Here is a 27,083-nt window from a genome sequence, read left to right as displayed (position 1 = left end):
TACAATTCATTTAGCAATTGGGGGAAAAATACATACAAAGAATATCCTGTAAAAATGTTGGAGCAGAGATTAAAACAATGAATAACATTTTGCAGTCTGCTATTGTCTCCTTTTTCTCGTTCTGAATCTTCCTCCTCCATTGGGCTGAATTTCAAATCCACTAAAATCGCTACTCTGCTGACGCTCATCACCCAGATGGAGGCGCCAGAGCGCTATAATGAAAGGAGATAAATGTCAGATCGACTCTTTTCGTCATCTGCGCTTTGCCAAATTGTTGTAGTCGAATCGTCTCAAAATATTTTACTTCCAATAAAAATGCTATTTAAGTTTTTTTTATGGTCTCACATGCACTTTAATCCTATACGCTCGTATTTAGTGCAGGTCCATTAATGAAACAAATACACACTATTAGAAGTTTTACGGCATTTCTGTGGCATTAAACGTATCGTCTTGAAATGTAATACCTACTGCAATTTTCAATTAAATTTAACACCTTGATGACCCCGATTTCAAATTCAAGACATTTTAAGACTTTTTAAGGACTTGCGGGAACCCTGCGTAACTTCGTAAAAATACGTGAACGAGACAAAACACATTGATGAACTTTACAAGGTCAGTAGACATAATCAATACCATTTAAATTAAGGTTGTTCCGATCATGTTTTTTTGCTCCAGATCCGATCCCGATCGTTTTAGTTTGAGTATCTGCCGATCCCGATATTTCCCGATCCGATTGCTTTTTTTGCTCCCGATTCAATTCCAATCATTCCCGATAATTTTTCCCGATCATATACATTTTGGCAATGCATTAAGAAAAAAATGAATAAAACTCGGACGAATATACTGAATTTCCTGAGACAGTCCTGTATATATACACAGGACTGTCTCAAAAAATTAGAATATTGTGTATTCTAATTTTCTGAGACAGTCCAGTATACATTCAACATACAGTACCTAAGTACTGTATTTGTTTATTATGACAATAAATCCTCAAGATGGCATTTACATTATTAACATTCTTTCTGTGAGAGGGATCCACAGATAGAAAGACTTGCGACTTTGTATATTGTGACTAAATATTGCCATCTAGTGTATTTGTTGAGCTTTCAGTAAATGATACTGCAGCCATTCAACCCAAATGCATGATGGGAAGTGGAACCATGACTGTGCGTTGTGCTACCAATTGATATATCTTCTCTGCGTTGGGAAATAACATAAGGTGTTAAGGAAAAGATCAATTGCTGCCTTGCTTCCCCACATTGTTCCCATGATATATCTAATCGTAGGGAGGGGGATTGTAAGGCTTTAGCCAATTAAAAAAAGGCTCCAAAGGCTTCCAAAATTCACTCTACTCATTTTACGCTCCCTTTTATCTCTCTATATAGGTAAAACAGCGCCATTACAGATTGAGCGCGACAATGCGTGAGTGGGTCGTGCAACGCATGCATTAATTACGTTAAATATTTAATGTGATATTTTTAAAAATTTAATTACCGCTGTTATCGGTACCTTAAGCCTAAAGACTGGATGAGAGTAACATATTATGTGTGTAACGTTAAATACATTTAGAAAACGATTTAATTAAAAAATATATATATTAAAAAAAGGCATGGCACGGTATTTTTTTGCCAATTCCGATACTTTGAAAATGACGTGATCGGACGCGATCGATCGGGACATCTCTAATTTAAACGATTATAGATTAAATATTTTCAACAGCAAAAAACACACAGCTTTGAATCAGGAAATGAGTTTATTGTGCTAGTGGAATTGCACGCTAGGAAGCAGCAATGAATGTAGCACCTAGCCAAGACAAAAGGGCAGCAAGACCAATTTCCCACAGCAAAAATACATTTCCAATATAGAATGCGTTGGGAGTATAACCATGCTTTCCACAAATCCAAGTCTGTCTTCTACTTAAATAGCCTGTAAAGTGATTTCTTTGTCAATAGATTTAAGCATTCTCTTCAAATGTATTCAAACGAATCAAGACCGAGAACAATTTAATAGGCCCGATTAGCCCCCTCATTCAAATTTGGTAGACTTAACAAAACCTTTCTGCACTCTGTGGTGTGTCAAATTCAGGCTATTTTGTTTCACTTTACAGGGTCTCCAAAATTACACAAGCAATTCTCTACTTCAAGACCCTTTATAGAAGCTAACTGGCCAGATGAACGCGTCACAATAGAAAAAAAACACAATCCAACTTGGAATGGAACTATACAGGTGATTGAAGGCGTTGACATTGGTGACTGCTTGCCTACTCGAGACAACTGAACAAAACCGTATTTTTCCATCACATCAAAGCCAGCAAGGAAAGTAACAGTGAATTGTTAAGGAAGCCAATGCGACCAACACTTGACAATATCACAAAACAAGTCAATTGTTTGAGGTTAAAAACTGCTGTAACTTGTACAGATGGAACACAACCATTAAGATATCTACAACTAAAACAAATACACAAACACAGCTTTGTTTCTCTGGTACACGTGAGGCTGTCATAACACTGAAGCATCTATAGCTTAATAACAAAGACAAAACCAAAAGGGAAAAAAAGCTTGACAGAGCTAAGTCAGTACACACACGATGGTGGACCCCATTTTAAACAAGTTAGTACTTTTTTTTCTCTCTCTTCAAACTGGTCGGCACAATGGCCTTTACAAAATATCATAATCCTTCTTATCCTTTTTGCCTTCACCCTCAAAGCTGTCTGCCCCGTCGCTGTTCTCGTGGCGACGCTTGCGACTGCTATTGACGCCGAATCGAGGGTTCGTCTGCGGCAGAGGATCCATCCCCAAAACCTTATGAATGTGACGGAATGCCAACAGTCTCAGCGCAAACTGTATAGACGAAAGACATTAAGTTTAATTAATTATCGAGTCAAACATTTGGGGGGAAAAAAATGAAGTGTTCATACTTGGGCACTTAAGGTTACGTCCTCTCTCTCCTGCTCTCCCATAGCAGCCAGGGTATCTACGACACTCTTTTCACAGGGATCCATCAGTCCGGGCCCACCTGTTGTAATACAAATATGACGGATGTCTTTGAATTTGCGAGAAACAGGTGAAAAAAAATGCTAGACTGCAACAAAACAACAGCAAATGTCATTTCAAAGGGAAGAAATCTTACAAGAGAGTAGTATGCCCGAAGAAATACATTCAAAGACACGCCTGAGAGCATCGCCAGGGCTAAGTGGCGCCGAGGCACTACTGATGGCCTTTTCCACGAGCAGCTCCAAGGCCTGAGAGGTTGAGGGGGTGACAGAGTTAATTCCAAATGTTGACATCAACACTTTGAAACATTGACAATAGACAACTTCAGACACTTCCGAAGACATCATTCAGAATTTAAGTAGGGCACATAGACACCCCAGGGTGGGAATGAAATCTTACCTTTCGTGTATCGTTAGTTAGCAGAGTTGAGTAGCCAAAAGTTTTATTCAAGTAAAAGTAGCGTTTCTTCAAAATAATATTACTCAAGTCATCCAAAAATGTACGCAAGTAAAAACATATTCCCTGAAAAGAATACTCAAGATATGAGTAAGTGCTTGGAATATGAGATTTTATTTTAAACAATGGTATACTGGACTGTCTCAGGAAATTAGAATACACAATATTCTAATTTCCTGAGACAGTCAGGAAATTAGAATATTGTGTATTCTAATTTCCTGAGACAGTCCTGTATATATACACAGGACTGTCTCAAAAAATTAGAATATTGTGTATTTTAATTTTCTGAGACAGTCCAGTATAGTCTTCTCAGCACATCATCGATATGAATTAATATAATTATACAAGGGTTGTTCCGATCATGTTTTTTTGCTCCCGATCCGATCCCGATCGTTTTAGTTTGAGTATCTGCCGATCACGATATTTCCCGATCCGATTGCTTTTTTTTTTTTGCTCCCAATTCAATTCCAATCATTCCCGATCATATACATTTTGGCAATGCATTAAGAAAAAAATGAGTAAAACTCGGACGAATATATACATTCAACACACAGTACACAAGTACTGTATTTGTTTATTATGACAATAAATCCTCAAGATGGCATTTACATTATTAACATTCTTTCTGTGAGAGGGATCCACAGACAGAAAGACTTGTAATTCTTAAAGGATAAATGTGACTTTGTATATTGTGACTAAATATTGCCATCTAGTGTATTGTTGAGCTTTTAGTAAATGATACTGCAGCCATTTAACTTCTGCCCAAATGCATGATGGGAAGTGCAACCATGACTGTGCGTAGGGGCACCAATTGATATATGTTCTCTGCGTTTGGAAAGAGCATAGGGTGTTAAGAAAATTATCAACTACTACCTTTCTTCCCCATTTTGCCTCCCACGTTAATTTTAATTGCTGAGAGAGGAATTGTATGGCTTTAGCCACATAAAAAATGGCTCCAAAGGCTGTCAAAATCCTCTCTACTCAATATACGCTGCCTTTTAGCGCTATCTATTGGTAAAACGGTGTCTTTATAGATTGAACGCGACAATGCGTGATTAAGTTGTGCAGCGCATGCGTTAATTATTTAACGTGATTAATTTAAAAAATTAATTACCGCCGTTAACGCAATAAATTTGATAGCCCTACTTTAAGCCAAAACTACTCTGGATGAGTTGAAGACATTTTGTCTGTAACGTTAAATACAATTAGAAAACGATTAAAAAAAAAAAAAATATATATATATATATATATATATATTAAAAAAAGGCATGTCCAGAGGTTGCGCTAGACTTTTTCGTTGTCTGTCATTTTGACTGACAGTGTCATAAAAATCCGGTCATAATCTATTTTTACCCGTCACTTACATTTTTAAAATGATAATAATGACATATTCAATAGTATTTAGTTTTCATTCATTTTTAATTAATATTCTGTCCGAAACAAGCTTAGCAAGAGGCAAACAGACAGCGGAGTGCACCAATCAGCGACGGGCAGACGTGCCGTTAGCAAAGCGACGAGGGCAGGACGAGGGACTTGCGCGCGGAAGTAAACATACGAGGAGAACGGAGTTTATTCAACATGACTAGCTCGAGACAGACTGTTGTCAATGTCTCGTGTCGATGTGTTTTAGCTCATTTAAAACTGAATTTACTGCGGATTGGAACATATTCTCGGCTCTCCCGTTCGCCATCCGTGTTGTTGTAGAGACGACTTTCGGCGCGCAAGAGTGACGTTGCTTGTGAAGAACACGTCACGCAAATAAACACATCCGATTTGTCGATTGATTTTGTACCTACTCGAGAGGCTGTGTCCCAGACTTTTCTCTCAGTGTTTGAAAAATACAGGGAGAACAGTCTGGCCGTGCCAGGCAAACACTCAGTTGCATTGACATTTTTCCGAGTAAGGCCAACGACGTCATGCATCAAGAGAGACAATAGCTAATTAATATGCTCACTCGCCACCCTGTGGTCTGGGGTGTGAATTGCAACCTGTAAAAATGACGGATGGACTTCAGTTTTTTCCGTCACTGTTTTAAAAAACCGGTCAACGACGGAAAATATTCGGTTAACGCGACCCCTGATTTGGTCAATACCAAAAGTTCTTCTCAATACGGAGTCATTAATGGCAATAACGAAGACCAAACATTTTCTGTAACTCTTCACAAGCTTTTCACACACTGTTGCTTGTATTTTGGCCCATTTCTCCATGCCGATCTCCTCTAGAGCAGTAATGTTTTGGGGCTGTCGTTGAGCAACTCGGAATTTGGGGTGGTGTGGCTCAGTGGTAGAGTAATTGTCCCCCAACCCAGAGGTTGTGGGTTCGATTCTCCGCCCTGATGAACACGTCTAAGTGTCCTTGAGCAAGACACTGAACCCTACGTTGCTCCTGGTGCTGCGTCACCAGTAGGTGGATGGTGAGATAGTGTAAAGCGCTTTGAGCGCCTTGAAAGGTGGAAAAGCGCTATATAAGTGTAACACCATTTACCATTTACCACCATTTACCAATAGCTAATTAATATGCTCACTCGCCACCCTGTGGTCTGGGGTGTGAATTGCAACCTGTCAAAATGACGGATGGACTTCAGTTTTTTCCGTCACCGTTTTAAAAAACCGGTCAACGACGGAAAATATTTGGTTAACGCGACCCCTGGGCATGTCCAATATTTTTTTGCCGATTCCGATACTTTGAAAATGACGTGATCGGACCCGCTCGATCGGGACATCTTTAAATTATACTGTAACTTATTACATGACCATATTAGACCAAAGATGAATCATCAAATGGCGTACCGCAAGCAACACGTCACTTCCGCTCAATAATATTCATGACGTTAGCTACTGTTGCTAAGGGAGGTTGAGCCACCGTTTGTCCCCATTAGGAAATGAATGGAAATCATGTACGAAAGAGATGTTTACAGAGCTAAACCTACAAATTCTCTACGAAAATTATGTCCCTGGTGCCAAATTCACTAGCAAAGATGTGGAAGAACATAAAAATGTTCAGTTTAAGAGATGGTTTGAGTGTCGAGGGCTGAAAAAGAGAAAAAAACGAGCCAATCTTATCATAGCCTTAGCTTTTTTTATCGACACCTTTTTCTTACACGACTGACAATGACATTCTCCTGTTTCAACAATATATCCTTTACCACCAGCCCTGTCTTTCTTATATATTATATCCTCTAGTTGTCCTACGTCTCTGACCGTTCTTGGGGGTAATTTATATTGTTACGTTTTGTGTAGCGATCGCAAATGCTACTGAGTAGCAGCCAACTTTTAATTTTTTCATTGATAACAAATCTTGATTCTATCATTTATTTACGCTTCCCCCTAACTAAAGTTGTTTTTTTTAACAACAGAAAAGGTAAGTGGCAGTCAGATGCCATTTTAATTCTTTTCAGGTCATTCATTGTCAGACAGAAGCAGCACGGCACAACGTCATGCTAAAAAATAAGTTAAAAATATCAAAATGGCTAACCTCTTTGTCCTCTGAAAGACCATGCCAACCCAACAAAATATTTACTGCATATGAAATGTGAATGCATTCACCAAGCTGGCATTAAAAGTCCGCGCAAGTTGATGAATTGTTCACATTTTTTCCTCTGACTTTTTGGTTTCGGGAAACGTATGAAGAAAACATCCTTCATATGTCGTAATGTCTAGAGTCGTTTCTACAAGTTCCAAAAAAGCAAATGTGTGATCGGCATCTTCGTTTTTGAAAGATTACCGGAGAAAGGTAGCAGAATTAACATTGTTTCTTTGCGAGAGCGGGTGTATAATGTCCCTCTTCTGTTTCACTTCCGCTTTACGATGCGACGTCACGGTCTAAAAATAGCATGCATGCGGTACGCCATTCCGACGAGAAAGAGCTACAGAAATTTAAACATCACCTGTCCAAAGCATATGAGTGCCCTCTAGAGGAGAAAACTTTTCCAACCATGAAATTAGAACAATAATATCTCTGGTTTTCTGTGGTATATCGGTGTCAAATATGAACTGGGAGAGAGGTTGAAATCAATGCTTTAAGTAATAATGACGGCAGAGCTGTATGTGAAAGAGTTAGTTTTTAAAAATAATGCTTTAAAGACGGCATGTGATTGAACAAGCCGGCTTCTTAATGTAACTTCTGACTGCACACTCACGTGTGGTTATTAGACGATATTGTTATTTCTGAGTGGAATAATGGAGTCACGAGATTTTTGTTGCGGCATCTCATTAATAAAACTGGTAGGCACGCTGCGGGCATCCCTGGCAAAAATAATGGAATATCCAATTTGTAGAATAAAGAGAAAAAATGTAACGACTCTAGTGTAGCACAAAGTAGCGGAGTTGCAGCAGCTACCCGCCTCTGCTAAAAAGTACCTATAGTGGGGCAAATAAGTATTTCGTCAACCACCAATTGTGCAAGTTCTCCTACTTGAAAAGATTAGAGAGGCCTGTAACTGTCAACATGGGTAGACCTCAACTATGAGCGACAGAATGTGGGGAAAAAAAAGAAACTCACATTGTTTGATTTTTAAAGAATTTATTTCCCAATTAGAGTGGAAAATAAGTATTTGATCACCTACAAACAAGCAAGATTTCTGGCTGTCTAAGAGGTCTAACTTCTTCAAACGAGGTCTAACGAGGCTCCACTCACTACCTGTATTAATGGCACCTGTTTTAAGCTATTATCGGTATAAAAGACACCTGTCCACAATCTCAGTCAGTCACACTCCAAACTCCTCTATGGCCAAGACCAAAGAGCTGTCGAAGGACACCAGAGACAAAATTGTAGACCTGCACCAGGCTTGGAAGACTGTATCTGCAATAGGTAAAACACTTGGTGTAAAAAAATCAACTGTGGGAGCAATTATTAGAAAATGGAAGACATACACAGGCATGAAAATGGGTCAGGGGTTAAAAAGGCGAGAAAGGTGTGGAGGAAATATGTTCCGGCGTTCAGCCAAAATGTCCTCCGTTAGCGAAACGTCCTACATGAGGCGAATTTGACTATTTTAATTTTTCACATGAGGCTTAAAGTGCCTGTGACACGAAAAAGCATGTTTATTTCATAATACACGCGGTATTTTATGCCCCTGAATGATATGGGCCGCTTGGATGTGTGTGGAAGCGATCGCTATTTTTATTTAGTTTTTTTTAATCCCGCGCCATGAAAATGAGTGACTTCCGGCTTCGGTCTTGCATTGAGGAGGGCGGCGCTGTGACGTGTACGGTAAAAGACGTCTTCTTCACGCTACAGTGTACTGTTGTGTATGAGGACGAAGGATTCAGCTGATTTTGCGGATTAATACGTTTATTTTTCGCAGCCAAACGGCTGCAGAAAAATCATTCTGTATGAGGGAGAGGCGTATGCGCCTTTTTGGAGTTTCAAAAGCTTCCCATTCACCGTGGATATTTACTGTGGGACCATTGGACTTACGAGGAAGTGAGTAAACATCTTGTTTTGTATTATGTCAAATACGAATACAGCGATTACAAAGTAAACACTACAAACTTCCTTTAAATGAAGGACTACTTACGTTTGATCATTGATAGGCATGTAAAAAGCTCTCCTAATGCTCATTAGCAGCAGCAAGTTAGCTGCACAACAACTCCAGCCACCCTCCTCCGGGGAACGAACTGTAAATTGCTATCCGCCGGGCGGTTTGCCGATCCGTAAACACAATTGACAACTGGGTCGTCATGTCAAATAATCCAGGATAGTTATGTGTGATTTTGCGCTTCGAAGACTTTGAAACATCACTCGGTTCGGGTTAGCATGTCGGCTAGCTGTCACGCCTTCTGGTTTGTTTACATTCTCCGAAGCCGGGGAAGGGAAATGACATATGTCCGATTTAGGTCTCATAAAATATCGTTCGGGAGGTGCGACAGTAAAGGTGAAGTCGACAGTTTTGACCATTATGGAGTAATTTTGCCATGTCGTCCTGAATAAATGCATTTTTATTATTTCATATTCCATTCAGCACAAGACTTGTTTGTCATGACCATGCCATTTATTTAGTAATTGGGGAAAATACTTGGATAAAAAGAATATCCTGTAAAAATATTGAAGTACAGAGACAGAAACAATGACATTTTGCGGCTCTCTTCGTCGCGTTTTCCTCGTTCTGAATAATTCCCCCTCAATGGGCTGAATAGTAAAACCGATTAGCCCAGTCTACCGCTGACGTCATCCACCTGTTGGGGACGCTAAAGCCCTATAATGGTAGGCGTGGCTAATCGGCAGATTAAAAGACTAATTTCTCGTCATCTATGCTTTGCTAAATTGTTGTATATAGTCGAATCGTCTCAAAATATGATTCTAATTCACATAATAATGCCATTTAAGACTTTTTTTCTCGTGTCATATGCTCTTTAAGATTCGAGTTAGTGGGGATTTAATTAGTTGAAGGAGTTGATTTCAACCACCATTGACTCGCGCTAGCTTAGCCACTCCAGAGCCCTGAAACTAACAAATAACTGGCAAACTGCACAGAATTTGTTCAAATCAACTCCAACGACTAATTAAACCCCGGCTAACTCAAAGATTAAGCCTAATGTAAAAAATTCTGAACATCCCCTTTAAAATAAAGACCATTGAATATGGCCATTAAAATGTTGTCTATAAAAGTTTTACAGCAATAAAACAAACAACAAAAATGAATGAAATGAACAAGAATCCTTCAAAGTATTTCATAATGGGTCCAAATTATTTTTCGAACAGATCATGTGACCTTAGAGACAGCCGTTTGCATTGCTTAGCCAAAACTACAGCTGAGGAGGCAAGATGGATATTTAGAATTTCTTTAAACCTATGCTTTCAAAACCTTCAACAACAACTGAGTTGTAACCAAGGATTGAACACGAGCAGTATCAAAAAGTCCTGGCTGTCGTGTTACGTGTTGTGCTGTAATTCCAAGTGGTGCTTGAATTGGATGCTTATAGCGGTCGACAGTCTTTTTGAGCCAGCGCAAAGTTCGCAGCGCACGGAGATGTTTTGTCATATTTACTGGACAAAAATGTGAAGTAATGGCTGTGTTTCCAGTGTGCAAATGCAGCCGTTTTTAGTATATTTCCTGCCTATTTCATTGCATCCTGGCGAGGTAGCAAGGCTATGTTGTTTTTGCCGCGAACTCCCAGCGGTCACGGCTCACGCATCATGGTAATACACATGACCCGTTTTTTTTCCATCCCCGATTAGAAAATGTGACACGTGATGTCACTCCCATGACTACAGTATTCTTCATTCTACATACATTATGGGGCAACAACAAAATAGTAACGCACAGGCATCAAGGAAAGTAACTTTAATCAGATTACTGATTTAGAAAAATGAACGCGTTAGATTGCTCTTTACTGAAAGAAAGTAATCAGATTACAGTTACGCATTACTCACATAACGTGTAACTGACAGCACTGCTTTTATATTACTGTTAAATACACAAGCTTGACGCTAACTTAACGGGAGCTAGTTTTTCACTGGAGATTTGGCTAGCCCTGGCAGTGGTCAACGCAAACTGCAACGAACGGCAGTAACTTTGTCATACTGCAAAATATGAAAACGTTTGAAACCATTACTCACCAAATTCAATATGCTGGCAAATGCATTCATCTAAAAAAAATTTGGAGTGAGACCTCATCTCGTCCAGCGAACGTGAATTTGTGCTTAGGACAAGATCATCTGTCGCAATCAGCGATCTTTGACGCTCTCTGTTTTTTCCCCCCCTGCATACAAACTTGTTTCTCTCTCAGCGGCTGTGATTAACCTCAATGAAGTTGCTCTCCTAGCTAAGCCTTGCCTATCATTCGTCTTTGTAAGTTTTTAGTAACTTTGTGTATTGAATTTGAAAGGAAAATGTGCGTTTTGCTTTTGGCGAACTTTTTCATGAAGCTAAACTGTTGAAGCTACTCACACGTGGAAAAATACGATTGTACGTTTTAAATGTATTCATTTGGTATATTTCCGTTACCACGATTTGAGAGATCAATAAATTGAAGAATTTACGCCTTGTGTTTCGAGTGTTTATTTTTGGGTTTGCTGGAATTGCGTCACTGACACACGCAGCATCAAACAGGGGAAGGGGTAAGCGCTGCCGCGCCAAGCCACTTCTGGCTGCATTTCTGACACATGAAAAATAACGAATACGTACTACTCTATGACGGAAAATTTTAGTGGTTTTGTAACCGCGACGTTTTCATAGCACGGTAAACCGTGAAGGTAACCGGCACATGCCTACACCCGACCCCCCCATCCCCCTTAAAAAATTTTCTCCTCGGATCTACCCGATTCACGTAAGTCATCCTTTTTGACTACAAAACGGCGAATTTCGCCGAAAGGTGAGAGATTTTCATGCCTGCATACAAGACCACTGATAATCTCCCTCGATCTGGAGCTCCATGCAAGATGTCACCCTGTGGCATCAAAATGATAACAAGAACAGTGAGCAAAAATCCCAGACCCACATGGGGCTACCTAGTGAATGACCTACAGAGAGCTGGGACCACAGTAACAAAGGCTACTATCAATAACACAATGCCCCGCCAGGGACTCAAATCCTGCAATGCCAGATGTGTCCCCCTGCTGAAGAAAGTGCACGTCCAGGCCCGTCTGCGGTTCGCTAGAGAGCATTTGGAGGATCCAGAAGAGGACTGGGAGAATGTGTTATGGTCAGATGAAACCAAAATAGAACTTTTTGGTAGAAACACAGGTTCTCGTGTTTGGAGGACAAAGAATACTGAATTGTATCTTAAGAACACCATACCCACAATGCCAACAAAGAGTATATAACAAAGTATTGAGATGATCGTTTGGTAATGACCAAATACTTATTTTCCACCAGGATTTGCAAATAAATTCTTTAAAAATCAAACAATGTGATTTTCAGTTCCCCCCCCCCCCACACACATTCTGTCTCTCATGGTTGAGGTTTACCCATGTTAACAATTACAGGCCTGTCGAATATTTTCAAGTGGGAGAACTTGCACAATTAGTGGTTTACTAAATACTTATTTGCCCCACTGTAATTGTATCCATTAGGATTGAACCAGTAACCCCATGTTTAAGATCAGTTTCCTTACATGACAAAATTCACCACCTTACTGCGAAACACTCACCCATCCTGGGAACGCCGACCATGTAGGAGCACGTTGACAGAGGTCTCGGAGTATCCGAATGATGATCACGCATGACTGCAGTCCATTTGCTCTAGCCTTGTGATGCAATACAATTACATTTATGTGCCAAATCAAGGATGAGTTGCGGAATTAAACATCTGTTCTTAGAGGTCCAACAACTACTGTACATCATGGAAGCTTGAGTATAGTTTAAGGCATTAATGAGCCATCAAAATTTGCTTTCAGCTGCCATTGCCAGTAGTCTTGTACCTCACCGTTAGTAAGGGAGTTCAAAGTTTGCAAGATGCACAAGAAATCTTCCTTGCCATCTTCTAAACCCTGACCCGAGGAAATCCACGAACATGTATTTGAAAATACAAGAGTTCACCTGAGAATGGAGACTGAAGGAGCTCAGGAAAATTGCAATCATTTACCTGCGATTTTGCACTGGAAGTGGCATCACAGGAAACTATTACGATTTTCCTTCGTCTCTCAATCCCCATTTCAACCATAAATAGAATAAAAGATACTGGTGACACAACTTGGTGCAAGTTAACGTGCAGCCTTATGGAATTCTTTGCAACTACGCTTGAAAAGGCAATTCTAGGATGCCAATTTTCATATTTAGTTCATAAAATGGTTACTAATCAAATGATTTACAGGCATCCTTTTGTTAAAGAAAAAAATTAAATAGTGCATATTTTTCTCAGTAATAGAGTCAAATGTGTACAAAGAAAATAAGTGAAACATATAATGCATCTCATAAGGCTACAATAATAGAGTAAAATGATGTTCCGAACCTGGAACCACTTAGCGTGGCGCAGAGCAGCCAGAGCGTCAAGGCATTTTTGCCTGTCCAAGACGTCCGCTGGGTCTTTCACCAAACCCGAAGTTACATCTAAAAATGGATTTCAAGTGTGAAAATGTTGATGAGGAACGGGTGTTTGACCAGGTCAGCGAGGCTGGCAAAGAACACATTGCCACACATACCAAGGTATTTTTTTTCTTTTTTACAAAGCAACCCACATTTTGTTTCATTTGTTCAACATTATTGCAAAAAATAAGAACATTCAAAATCTGACTTAATGGATAGCTGCATCCTGACAATGTATGTTAAGTCATTGAATTTTGATTTTGGACTCAATATTGTAGATTGCTTTATTTGGAAGGTACTATAATTAAAGATGCATCGATCTATCACGTGCCGATTTAATAAATTTTGGGGAATCTGTGATAGATGGATCACTGCAAATATAACCGATCTTGTACGCCGATCGCATCTAGCGTCAGTTAGCCACATTAGCCCGCTACCATTTAAAAAAAAAAAATCTTCTGATTCTCCATTCATGTCCTTTTTGGAAAGAAAAATACTGTTGCATTACATTTTGGCATAGACTCCACTATCATTTGACAAGACAGGGCCCACAAACATTTATGTGAAATGAATGATAACTGCCCGTTTTTTATTTCAACCAAGAATCTAGATTGTTTTACGTTGATATCCATAGAAATTCCGCGATTTACGCACAAGAATTTTCAACCTAATAAACTCTTTGTTTCATGACGGCCGCCATGTTGGATTACACAATACTGGTATTTTTGCTTGAAATATTTACGTAAAATGAACAACTGCCTGTTTTTTGCTTTTAACCAAAAATCTAGACTGTTTTAAGTTCATATCTATAGAAATTACGCGATTTAGACATATATTTACAAGAATTTTCAACCTAAAAAGCTCTTTGTTTTGTGACGGCCGCCATGTTGGATTACACAATACCGTAACTTGCTTGAAATAGTTACGTAAAATGAATGATAACTGCCCGTTTTTTGCTTTTAACCAAGAATCTAGACTGTTTTACGTTCATAGCTATAGAAATTCCACGATTTAAGCATATATTTACTTGAATTTTCAGTTTAAAAAGCGCTTTGTTTCATGATGGCCGCCATGTTGGATTACACAATGCTGCAAGTTTTGCTTGAAATATTTACCTAAAATGAACGATAACTGCCCGTTTTTTGCTTTTAACCAAAAATCTAGACTGGTTTACGTTCATATCTATAGAAATTACGCGATTTAGACATATATTTACAAGAATTTTCAACCTAAAAAGCTCTTTGTTTTGTGACGGCCGCCATGTTGGATTACACAATACCGTAACTTGCTTGAAATATTTACGTAAAATGAATGATAACTGCCCATTTTTTGCTTTTAACCAAGAATCTAGACTGTTTTACGTTCATAGCTATAGAAATTCCACAATTTAAGCATATATTTACTAGAATTTTCAACTTCTTTCAACAAAGCGCTGTTTCATGACGGCCGCCATCTTGGTTCATGGGTAATGTTCAGTGGTTTACAATAAAACAAGATTGGAATATTAAAAGGTGCAAGCTGTTGCTTGGGATCGGCAAAAATCAAGATCGGCCGGTCAGTCTTTTTATAAATTGTTGATCGGTCAGAAAATAGTGATCGATGCACCCCTAATTATAAACTAGAGCGTCCACTCAAGTCCAGGCTGACACTATTTGTAGCCATTACCATTTTATCAGGTAATATATAAACTGAAAACATATCTTTACTCAAGTTATCATAAGAAGTAGTTGACCTTCACTGAAACACAGGGAAAGATGATGAATCTTGATGACCATAAAAGAGGTGAACAGACAAAAAAAAAACTCCTGTAAGAAAGCAACCTGATAAAAAGCGTCTTGGCAATGGTAGGTGTGGCAACATTTGTGGGGTGTGGGGAAACCTTGGTCAAAAATCCTTCCGGAGCTGTTAGGCCCTACTCAATCTCTGATAGGACAAAGTGATGGAAAATTTAAATGTTTTTGTTTGGGTAAAGAAAAAAAAATGGTTTGTTTTTATTTGGATACGTATCTACTACGAAATTAAAGAAAAACGAAGCAGCAACGAGTGCTGAAGGAGAGAAAAAAATGCCAGCAATCAAGAGGTTAGGATATCACTGCATGCATACCGGGCATCAGTGGGCTGGAATAAGACCTTAACAGACAATGTATGTCAAAGGCTGTACCCAGGTCTAACCAACCAGTCTACCAAAGCCTTCATACCTTTGCCTCAACAATACTCCCCTAAGAAAATGCAATCGTCTAATTTTAAAGACGAGAGCTCGTAAAGACTGTGGTTGGGTGAATCTGACATTGCTGGATGTATCCTTACATGTATTTAGCCACATTTGGAATTGAAAAGATTTCAATCTACTCAGGGGAGCACTTTGGATCAAGAGACAGCATGGTGAACTGTTCACCAGAACACAAGAATAAGATTTGTTTCCTGTGGATAAACATTTTTCGCCTTCTAATTTGCTGTGTGGGGATTCTGATCTGCTAAATTTTGATTTGAATGCAGGGTTGCGAACAAACAACCCTGACAGTTATAGATAATGAATGCATATGTTTAGTTAAAAAGGAAAAAAGTGCCATCTTCTGAATTGTGTTAACACATTTTCCCAGTATTATTTCTTTGTTATTAGTATTTCTTTTAATGACCAGAACGCACTCTTTTGAGATAACTTTAAAATACAGCCAGAATCCTTGAGGACACAGGAAACAAAATTTCTCCAGGGTGTAACTAGACTTGTCACAATGCAAACACTGATCATGCTTTGCTTGAAAGGGATAGCATCTGAGAAGAGTTAAAGAGCGGAAAGACTATAGAGCGATACTGCTGGCACCCTCTTTTAGTTGAAATTCTCTCTAATAATTGGAGGACAGAATAAGTTAAAGGCAGGAAAACATTTTCTATTGGGCTCCCAACGGACTTTGAAAGGGACAAAGAAAATGATTTTAAGATTTACATGATTAAAGCCTGAAAGAAAGGGTTCATTTTTTTAACTTTCAGAAACGACCATGAAAGAACATGTTGCCAGGATGCTTCTTTAAGGCCCAACCTATTTTTACGGCGTGCCAGCAGCACAAGACTCTCAGTGTGAACCAACATACTGGAAATGATTTCATCGGGAAGTAGCAGAGACAATATGTGGAGGTATAACATAAGCTGTTATGCTTTTCAAACCTCCGTCCTGGCCGGTCTCCTCTCTGATGACAGGTGAAGTCAAAGTGATGGTCACTTGCATCTTTGGCTCTGTAGAGGAGGTAAGAATGATGGCTGCTTCTTGAAGAGATCCTTTAACATCATATTTTTCTGGGGCTACAATCTAGAACGACAAAGGTACATGTCAAATAAACAAACAGTATACAGAGAAGTAAGGAGCCTGAGTCATTCAGAAAATATGTATAAATGTCAAGAAAAACAATTAGGCTGAAAACATTGCCGCTGTGTCTGTCAAATTAACCCTTTAACACCGACCATGCCGGCAGCAACAAAATTACGCATATACTCTTTGAAAACTTGTCACGCTGTAATTACGTCACCAACGTGCGGCTGGTTGCAGCAGCTGAGGTCCAAGCCGGTTTTTACTTGAAGTCAATCGACCAAGTAAAACGGGAGATAATGTTATTTGAGTTTTGTAGCCCTCATAAATAAGCATTAAAACGTTGCATGTGTTAATGTCCGTATTTCTATCATTTCTTGTCATTTTTCAAAACCGAAAGCACCACGAAAGACTACATATCCCAGGAGCAATGTGATGTCAAGAAGGATGGACGTAATGTTAAATTTTTTAATAAATTGCCGAGCGAGGCGCCACCTAAAGAGAGGGAGGCAAGGTAGTGAGCGACGGCCGGTTGGATTGAGTGAGTGACTTTGAAACGTGCGGAATAAATCGAAAATTAAATTTAGGGCAAGCTAATGCATTATTTCATCAACTCGAGTAAGAGGATGGACCACATTTGTCGTTTTCTTCGGATGAGTCAGCGAGTTGGGAAGAGTGACAGGCTGACAGCGCAAACGCTGGAAGAGTGGGCTGTGTGACGTAGCTCCGTGTCCTGTTTAAGGGGAAATGAGTGGCGTGTCTGAAAAAATGGAACTGAACTAGTTTATTGTCAAGATTTTTGAAAAGACTTTTTATCAATGTTATATCTGATTTTTTTTCACTATCAATCTTTTCAATTTGTATTTGGCGGAAAACACAAGGTTGAAAAAGCAGTTACTGCTCTTGAACCCCTCTTTAAAATAAACTGCTGGATTTTAAGCCAAAAGAACTGTTATGCTTGATAGAACAATATGTCTATTCGCTACCATAGCAGTTTCATGGCGCATTAAGCCCCTGAACTATTTTTAATTTGTCTGTTTTACCCTGGAGACCCCCGCTTACAGACACCGCGCAACCGCTTTTGTTTTACCCCGGTCATAAAAAGGAGGTAAGTAATATAATTCGAAATGTCTGTCATTTTTAGCTTAAAATCATTAATTGATGTCTAATATTTAGTTTAAAAAAGAAAAACAACTGTAGAAAATGATTCACTCGCAAACTTTTAAATTACGTCTCAATGAAAAAAAATAGTGTCTGTAAACAGGTTATGGATATCTACCACTTAACTGTCGCTTAATTGTATTTTTTTGCTACTGTCGCATTTTCCCCAATATTGTGGATGATAAATAATCGATCAAAACAAAGAAAAATTGAAAAAAACATTTAAAAGGGTAAATATTTGAAAAAGAAAATCACGACCATTCCTTGATGTCTGCGATTTCTGCATTGCGACCCTTGTTATATTACCGCGTTTCACCCATAAAATCTCCAAAAAGTCCGGCTGTTGCCATTTAAAAATCTTTGTCTTGACACTCCGTGAGATATGCTACACAGAGTTTTTGGATCGAAACAAGCAAAGTACGTGACAATATCTCGTTAAAATCACGGTGTCTTTAATCTCATGCTCTCACCTTCCGTTAGGGTTTAGGGGTTTATTTTTAACATGCCCTCCAGTTCAAAATTTTTCCTCCTGCAGAAAATTGAAATTTTAAGCTTTCCAATGATGTATCACACATGCATGTTGGACAATTTTGATAATTTGGCTAAATTGGGGGTCTAAGAGCGAAACTTCAAGTCACCGGAGTGTTTTCCGCCATATACTTTTGATAAGGTGATGGGTGCAATAACTAACCTGACAAATAGATATCCTCCAAACTTTTTTGTGTTATATATAGGTATTTAGTATACATATATATTCACTTTTTTGCACTGTTGATCTACTGTATGTAACCTGTTTTGACCATCGTATGTGGCCAAAAACGCCTGTGACCATAACTGCTGTTTGTGTTGAATTATCAACTATAAAACTATTCAGTTTTATTTTGTTCCTGTTGACTGCTTATCCTAACAAGTTGAATAAATATTATCAAGCTTCAAAACGGTTCGTCGAGCATGTATTGTTGTCAATGGGACATCAATATTACAAATTTTGACAAAAGATTTTGAGATTTTTTTTTTTTTTTGTCTTTTTGGGTCCAAAAAGGTAGATTATAATTGGTCAGTGAAGACATAAAGGTTATAGTGTCCTGAAAAAGGGGACCCAACCAGGCCATTGTAAACATTTTTTTCTTTGAAATATAAAGGGAACATCAAAGGCATGCAAATTTGGAAAGGTCTTAAAGGTGTTAAAGGGTTAACTTGTCAGTTTAAAAAAAACTGAGTGAGAATAGTAAAGTTAGTACTGCGAGTTGTTTGGGGAGGAGCTCCACAATTCGTGTAAGAAGAGTCTTGGTGGGTTTCTCAGAGCAGTGGAGGACTAAGTTGACATTCTTGTCCCCACGAAGGAGCAATCCTTTGGCCAGGACTCCCACCCTCATGACACCCCTCAGGGCTCTACTGGAATAAAAAAGGAAGATGAGAATTAAAACGTCAAAAGTTCAATTAGTAATCTGACAATATACCTGAAGATATGTATGTAGTAATGCAATAATTTTGGATGTTTTTCCGCAATTATATCACCTAGTCGAAAAAACAATACGGTCCATTTTCCTTCATTATTACACATCAGAAAAATAAAATTCCGTTTTTTCAAATTGTTAAACATGATCATTTCCGCTGGGATTGACATAAAAAAGTGTTGTGTTTCCATTATTTTTTTCTCAACACATTTCGTTCATTCGTCTTTCACTCTGGCAACCAATTCTCCATCTGTTTAGCTCATAAATCTTCTTAAAAATGTCCACTCGACAATCAAAATCATCATACCTGTCAATGTCACTCCGATCTTTTGAGGCTTCTTTCTTTTCTTTGTCATCTTCGTCCTTGATATTGTCCTCGTCTGTTATGATGTCAGAGACCAGTTTGAGGGCCCGCTCGGTTATTGACACAATTTTTTGAATAGATTGCAGCTCCTCCTCCGAAGGGTAGATGGAAGCATGCTTGGTCATGACATAGCGGTCATCTGAAGAGTCAGGCCGGCGTGGGGGCTGCAGGATACAAAGGTATTTATCTCAATCTCAACAACTCTAAACTATGGCTTGACTATTGACCCCTAGGGGAATTCGTTTGTCACTTTGCCTTACCATAGGACCGTGTGGCTGTAAACCTGGGATACCAGGCCTGACTCCAAGTAGACCTGGAGGGCCAGGGGGACCCTGTGGGTAGCCTCCATCTGGTCCACGACGGCGCTCGTCCCAGTGGTGCTGTTCTTCCTCCATACGTCTCCAGTACATGTCTTCTTCATATCGCCTAAAATATGTGCCAGCTAAACTTAGTTTGGTCTTTAAGTCATGATCCAGAACTACTCTAGCGTCAGTTTGCCATGTTTGACATTTGTTATGACTGTGTAAACATTTGTTTAGTGGAGAATTTTCTAATGCAAAATGGTTGGCAAAAAAAAAATATATATCTTGGCATTCTAAGAACTACTCTAGAACTATAAGTGGATAATACAGGTAGTGCCAGGGTTACGAACCCAAAATAACTATCCAAAAAGTCCAAAAGTATTGTATTTTGTTGAATAGTGGCGGATACACTGCCCTCTCGTGGCAATGTTGGGTCTGGCTGGACTGTTGTTCAATAATGCTTCCATATAGGGGAACTCAGATGTCTGACATGGATACAGAATAGCTGTGCTCTGGTTTGGCCTACATTAGGCTGTAAGTTGCTTCAGCTAACATACTGTACGTTTGTGTATTAACTCATTTGCTCCCGAAAACGTATAAATATGTTCTATGTTTAACTGTTTCAGTGTCCCAAAAACATATTTATACTAGGGCTGTCAAAATTAACGCGTTAACGCGCGGTAATTAATTTTTTAAATCAATCACGTTAAAATATTTGACGCAATTAACGCACATGTCCCGCTCAGACAGTATTCTGCCTTTTGGTAAGTTTTACAGCAAGGCTTTTTGCGCTGTCTAACAGCGAACTCTTGTGGTCGCTTTGCGACATGGTTTATCGATTTCTTGCTAGTTCAATATGGCTGCACGACGTCTCTGTTGTGCTTATATGATCCTTGGACAAGATTTGTCCGTAAGTATGGTTGTTGTAAAGAATGTACATATTATGTTAGTAAGCGAAATGTTATATTTTTTGTATGAGACGCTTTTTGTTTATGTTTAGTTAACCTGTATAGCGTGCTAAGCTAACGTTGTTGCTAATGCTATGCTTGTGTACTTTTTTGGGTTGTTTTAAGACGGTCTAAAGAGGACAATGGTTTGAGGCCATTTTATTAATAAATCAGATGAAAAAGGAAGAAGTCTGATTATTAAGGCGTCGTTCACTAGCTGTCTAGCTTTGGAAAAAGTAGACGCTTCGGAGTGAGGACAGCATAGACAGATTTAAATGACAGTAGAGTGAAATGCCCACTACAGTCCTTATGTACCGTATGTTGAATGTATATATCCATCTTGTGTCTTTCCATTCCAACAATTTATTTTACAGAATATATATATAATTCACAGAAAAATATGGCATATTTTATAGATGGTTTGAACTGCGATTAATTGCGATTAATTACGATTAATTAATTTTTAAGCTGTAATTAACTCGATTAAAAATTTTAATCGTTTGACAGCCCAAATTTATACGTCTTTTTTTTTTCAGAAGAGACATCTCTAGGTTCTGATGCAAGTTCGCTCCAAAGCACAATGCTCAAAATCCATTTTAAAGCCATAAAACTGGCCACTGGAGGGCAGTAGCACATTTGGTAAGAACTCATATCGGACCATGAACGGAAATGAATGATGAGAGAGGCAGGAAACAGATGTTGGAAGAAGTAAGAAGCGTGAGAAAAATGTAAAGAACGATGTAAACACAAGGCACATGCCCCACACAAGTTCCCTTGGTGAATTCTGTTATGAGGTAGTGGTCTCTACAAAAGAAAGATTTTTTTTAAAATTAGGGCTGTCAAACCATTAAAATTTTTAATTGAGCTAATCACAGCTTAAAAACTAATTAATCGTAATTAATCGCAATTCAAACCATCTCTAAAATATGCCATATTTCTCTGTAAACTATTGTTGGAATGCAAAGATAAGACACAAGACGGATATATACATACAACATACTGAACGTAAGTACTGTATTTGTTTATTATAACAATAAATCCACAAATGGCATTATTAACATTCTTTCTGTTAAAGTGATCTATGGATAGAAAGACTTGTAGTTCTTAAAGGGATCCTCTATTTTTAAGACAAGTAATTCTTAAAACATAAATGTTAGTATGAGTAATAATAATTCGATATTAAAACCCCTCTTAATGTTTTTGTTTTAATAAAGTTTGTAAAATTATTTTAAGTGATAGGTCGCCATTCTTGTTACGTCGCAGTGCATGACGTCACTGGCCCCGAATGACGAAATTCCAGCTTGTCACTCGTTAGTGTTCCCATCATGTCGTCAGTTCTACCCTTCCTATATCGCAGCCGCGATTAGGCCGTCGATTCCACAAAATAGACTGATCCGAAAAGCCGCTGTGGGACCGACGAATAAAAATAAATGGACGGATCCAAAACCATTATTGCAGACGCGATGGGACCCTTACTTGACTCAGGATCCAGGAAAAATGTTTGGGCGCCAGTTGTAACGCGTGGTGGGTAGGATACATGCATACAGGGACCAAAACGGGGGAGAAGCTTCCACTTATGCACATTTATTCACTAAAAATAATAATTCCACCTTGACCACTCACTTCACTCCCCTTTTTTCCATTTGACTGGAAATTGCATCCAAAAGCAGCACATCGTGGCATTTTACTTCGCGAGTTTAGGCAGCAATAAGCAATTGTTGAATACGCTACACATTCGGAAAGATACCAATGACGTCATCACTGCGAGCCCGCAAACCATGGCGCTAACTAACGGTCAAAATATGGACTAATTATTATAAAATATTGCCATTGATTTAACATTTTATGTGTTTCCAACAAGATATTTTAGTACAAGAGAACAATTGTGGTTTATTAGAGCCTACATGTATTTAAATCAGAGGATCACTTTAAAAGATCAATGTTATAGGTCCAAGTTATAGTAATTTTATATTAAAACCCCTCTTCATGTTTTCGTTTTAATAAAATTTGTAAAATTTTCAATCAAAAGTAAAGTTAATATAATAATAATAAGAATAAAAATAACAATAATAACAATAGAGTGACCAAAGTCTGAGTAAGTTTTATGTGCATTTTGCATAGCTATTTTGATTGGGAATGCCAGTTCACGTTGCATTGTTGTTTAACTGTGTGAGAATAGGCCTCATTACTACAGAGTACAGACCGAAGTGCTTTTCTTTTTGTGAACATTTTGTGACCAACCTTTTTTGAGACAGATAGGAATATTATTTTTGTTGTGCTCTCACTAAATGGTACTTATGTTTGTTGTGAAGGAGTTGCCGAAGCTTATGCCAATAAACGGCGCGGTCCAAAGAACGCCTGTGTCCACTTGCCTTTATAACATATATATCTCTGTACATATCTTACCCAAAATACAACAAGAGACATATAATTGCCACTCAAAGAAAGAAAACTTACAGAAATATGCGTGGAGCACAAATAGCACAATGCAACAGGATAAATGTCTCACAACTAATAATTCTCCCAGAAGGAATAAAATTAGTATGGAACGGCGCTTCATTCTCTCCACTCTTAATGTCCATAAACGTCGTCATTGTAATCTGTTTGAGGCAATGCGTGAGCGGGTCATTCAGTGCATGTGTTAATTGCGTCAAATATTTTAACGTGATTAATTTAAAAAATTAACGCCCGTTAACACGATAATTTTGACAGCCCCAAAAAAATCGATATTAATGAGACAGAGGCGGTGATGAGGGAAAATTTTACCCCGTCTGCCGATACAGTTGCGGCCACAACAGCGTCATCTCTCAGTTCAATAGTTTAGTTATGTGTAAATAAATTGTTACTTTGCTATCAAAAGCTCTATTTGTCTTGTTGTTTATGTTATTTTGTAAAAGGAAAACATTATTCAGATGTTTGGGATGTCACAAAAGCAAAAAATAGCTCTGTTAAAGTTATGTTTGAAATGTATGCTTTTACAAAAAGCTCAATTTCTCTTTTTTCATCAGAAATTGGAAAATTGCTCAAACTAAGCTATTTTCTAATGCTGATATCTAAAGAATGGCAAAATATGAACGTAGTTTTTTTCCTGCTAAAAGAAGAGAGTCTTATCTTTCTTTTGGTGGGTTCCATTTTTTTATAGCAATAGAACAGAACTTCCTGTGGGCCTTGCAAAATCAGTCAAAATCCAGTAAAACGGCTGGGAGTGAAAGGGGTTGCTCCGGTGAAAATGGCTGAGAGTGAATGAGTCAAGTTTGTTATTAAATTTAGAGCTACAGTTTGTGGAGTTATGTTTCAGCGATTTGCTATGAGAATTGTTAATACGTTAGCATTAGTAGCATTTAAGCTAGCCGACTTTTGTGAAGCAAATTAGGCTGATATAATCAACGAAATTTACATTTTGATCAGACTAGATGGACGTTTGAACACCAATCCTTTTGTGTCGACTGTTTTATTGTTAAAATGCGTGTCGTTTTGAACAGACGTGTACTTATGTGTGTTACAGCTTTACAAATTGTCAAAAGTGAAGGACGTCAAATGCTTCAAAAAACACAATGCTTTGTTTGCTGTCAGTCAAGCTGTAAAACTTCACATTTAGTGAGGACACAGCAAGTCATGTTAATAAAGTAAAGTAAAAAATAAGATACTGTAAGGTACAATTAGGTATTGTTTGCGCAACTGGAAAAAAAAAAAAAAAAGACTGGAGACAAAACAGACTCCGGCGTCGTAAAGTCGAACTCATTTAAGTCGAGTATGTCGTAACCCGGGGACTACTTGTATATAAATAAATATGAACTACAACAACAGCTTTAAATAACTATAACTACTATAAAAGGATACAGAACAACTCCATACCTCATTTCCATTCTCCAACGTTCCTCTTCCTCTCGTCTTCTCCAGTATTCCTCTTTCTGCATCTGCTTCCTCATCTTTTCTTCTTGAATCTTTCTTGCTCTGATGCTAGGCTTTACCTCCACCTGCAGATCTGGGTTAACCTTTTTCTGCATTTTTCAACAAGGAAAACAAAAAGAATAGAATTAGCATTGTTTTGAATTTATTTCTGTGTTTGATTGGCCTATCTTGAATATGCCTGAGAATAATTGCTCGATTTCGGCTCTGTATTAACTACAGTACACTGCGTGCACAATTACGGTACGAGGTAAGTGATTATTTTGACAAAATCCTTTCCAACTCCACCTGTATGAACTTGAATTCTTATTGGAAGTAACGCATATTATATGATGCGTATTTGTGAAACTTTGTAGGGTGTGGCCAAGGTGAGATGAACGCCCAATATCAAGGTGTGCTAAAACCTGACTATGTCTGAGCAAGACAGTTACTTAATTGAAACATCAAGAATGGGTTAAGACATATATGAAGACAGAACGTTTAAAGGTTTTGTGGACTGATGAGAGGAGATTGATTCTAGGCTGACCGGATGGATGGCGCCATTGACTCAGGCGCCAGCAAGCTGGATGTGGGGCCCTGGTATGGTTATGATAAAGATGTAGTATACTAGTTGGATCATTTGTTGTAGAAAATTGACTCAATCATCTCAGACCTACTGCCAATTTTTAGATGACACTTTCATTCTGCAATGGCTCATGAAAATAACTGCGTCTTTCAAAAAGACTCTTTTATGCAAGAAAATGTTCCATTACATGCATCAAAGTACTCTCTTGTCGCTAAAGACATTGCAGAAGGAAAACAAAGGCTTCAAGGCCGCAACTTGCCTAATAATTATGCAAACAGTGTATTAGTGCACATGGTTACAAAACACATCTTTAGTATTTTGACATGTCAAACATAAAGTGAACTTTAAATGAAAAGTAGAAACATTGATTTATCAGTTTTACAGAAGCCATTTAGCTGAATCCATATCCCAAATAAACTGTATATGATTACACATTATCAAATATTAGTTAAAAGAAGTAGAAAACCACATCAAAGTGAAATAAGTCAGAGGTCCCAAGAGTATGAATGTTGGAATCTGACAGAAATGTTCTCATTTGACCTAGCCTTATAAGATTTGAGCATAAAGAAGCGTTCAGAAAAGCAGAAAACAAACCTTGTATTGCAGGCGATGTCTACGTCCCTTGAGATGCATTTCCTTTGCATTTGGATCATTAAAACTACATTCACAGAGCTTGCAATGAAAGCGGATGACTTTGCCTTCATCATTTCGGACCTAGAAATCAGTTCAAGATTCAGTTTCGTTTCTTATTTTTCAGCTTAACTGGTCGCACACAATTGTGTCAAAACTAACCTCTTCAACATAATCGTGACCAACAGGCTGGACATCACTCTGCAGTGCAGCCAGGGCTGACAGAGATTCGGATACCTCAGTTTTGGTATCTGCAGCACCCAAGGAAGACGAAGTCTTGGAGGCATCACCTTTACACTCATCGGGCTTTCCTGTAGTTTGCAATTTATTTCCACCTACAGTCAAAAAGACATCACTGTGATTTCAAAGTGATTTTACCAGAATTTTCAAATTGTTAGTTTTTTAATTTTTTTATGACAGTAACAAAACCGGTGGTTGGGCACCAGTGATTGTACATCTTTGGTCTCGTATTGATCTTTTCATGTTAAAACTCAATGTTTTTGGTCTTAAACAGAATTACAGGAACTGGCTTCGTTTTTCCAGGGTAGATGCATATCCACATACAATCTAAGATGCATGAAAAATCCTGACAAATAATTACTCAGTTTCATTGAAAGTGATTAAGCTGTACTGTAAACTATAAGTGTACTTCTCAAACAGAACACATTACTGACACCTGCAGTTCAAATAAAGCGTAAATTAAACCAGGCCTCAAAGAAAAGCTGAGGTAATGCAATAACAATGAAAATTGAAAAAATATATCCATAGACGACATAATGATATTGATGGGACACATTCCCCAGACACTGCGCCACGCCTTCAAGTAGGGGGCCGTCCCACACTCCGCTTCAGTTGATCGAAGTCATTCTTAAACACATGCAGCGATCCAACGCCGGATTTAGGTTCAAAAGGTATGAAAGCTGTACCGCATTACAAACAGGCAGGATTGTCCCAGGAGTGATTTGTTTGAGGATTCAAGGTAATTATTATATTTTTCTTACCATGCATGCATTTTAACGTTGTGAAAAAAAA

General features: G+C 38.4%; 1 protein-coding gene across 3 annotated transcripts in view; it reads right to left on the bottom strand.

Annotated features, from left to right (window-relative positions):
• Positions 1–1,725: 1,725 nt before the first annotated feature.
• Positions 1,726–27,083, bottom strand: part of zfr (zinc finger RNA binding protein) — a 37,154-nt gene continuing 11,796 nt past the window's right edge. Inside the window, exons 9-20 of one of the 3 annotated variants that reach the window (XM_057832445.1) lie at positions 26,214–26,386; positions 26,016–26,135; positions 24,803–24,948; positions 19,959–20,124; positions 19,642–19,862; positions 19,119–19,269; positions 16,578–16,719; positions 13,342–13,439; positions 12,542–12,637; positions 3,130–3,241; positions 2,918–3,015; positions 1,726–2,840 (exon numbers count right to left, since the gene is read on the bottom strand). In XM_057832445.1, coding sequence (XP_057688428.1) covers positions 2,658–2,840; positions 2,918–3,015; positions 3,130–3,241; positions 12,542–12,637; positions 13,342–13,439; positions 16,578–16,719; positions 19,119–19,269; positions 19,642–19,862; positions 19,959–20,124; positions 24,803–24,948; positions 26,016–26,135; positions 26,214–26,386 — 1,706 coding nt within the window. In that variant the 3' untranslated portion in view covers positions 1,726–2,657. Of the gene's footprint in view, positions 2,841–2,917; positions 3,016–3,129; positions 3,242–12,541; positions 12,638–13,341; positions 13,440–16,577; positions 16,720–19,118; positions 19,273–19,641; positions 19,863–19,958; positions 20,125–24,802; positions 24,949–26,015; positions 26,136–26,213; positions 26,387–27,083 lie in introns of those variants that run through there. The other 2 variants (XM_057832444.1, XM_057832446.1) reach the window with 2 other exon arrangements.

The sequence above is a fragment of the Corythoichthys intestinalis genome, chromosome 3 (assembly GCF_030265065.1).
Source record: "Corythoichthys intestinalis isolate RoL2023-P3 chromosome 3, ASM3026506v1, whole genome shotgun sequence".
Lineage (NCBI taxonomy): Eukaryota > Metazoa > Chordata > Actinopteri > Syngnathiformes > Syngnathidae > Corythoichthys > Corythoichthys intestinalis.
The sequence above is the reverse complement of the archived record's forward strand: the minus strand, read 5'-3'. Positions and strand labels throughout refer to the sequence as shown.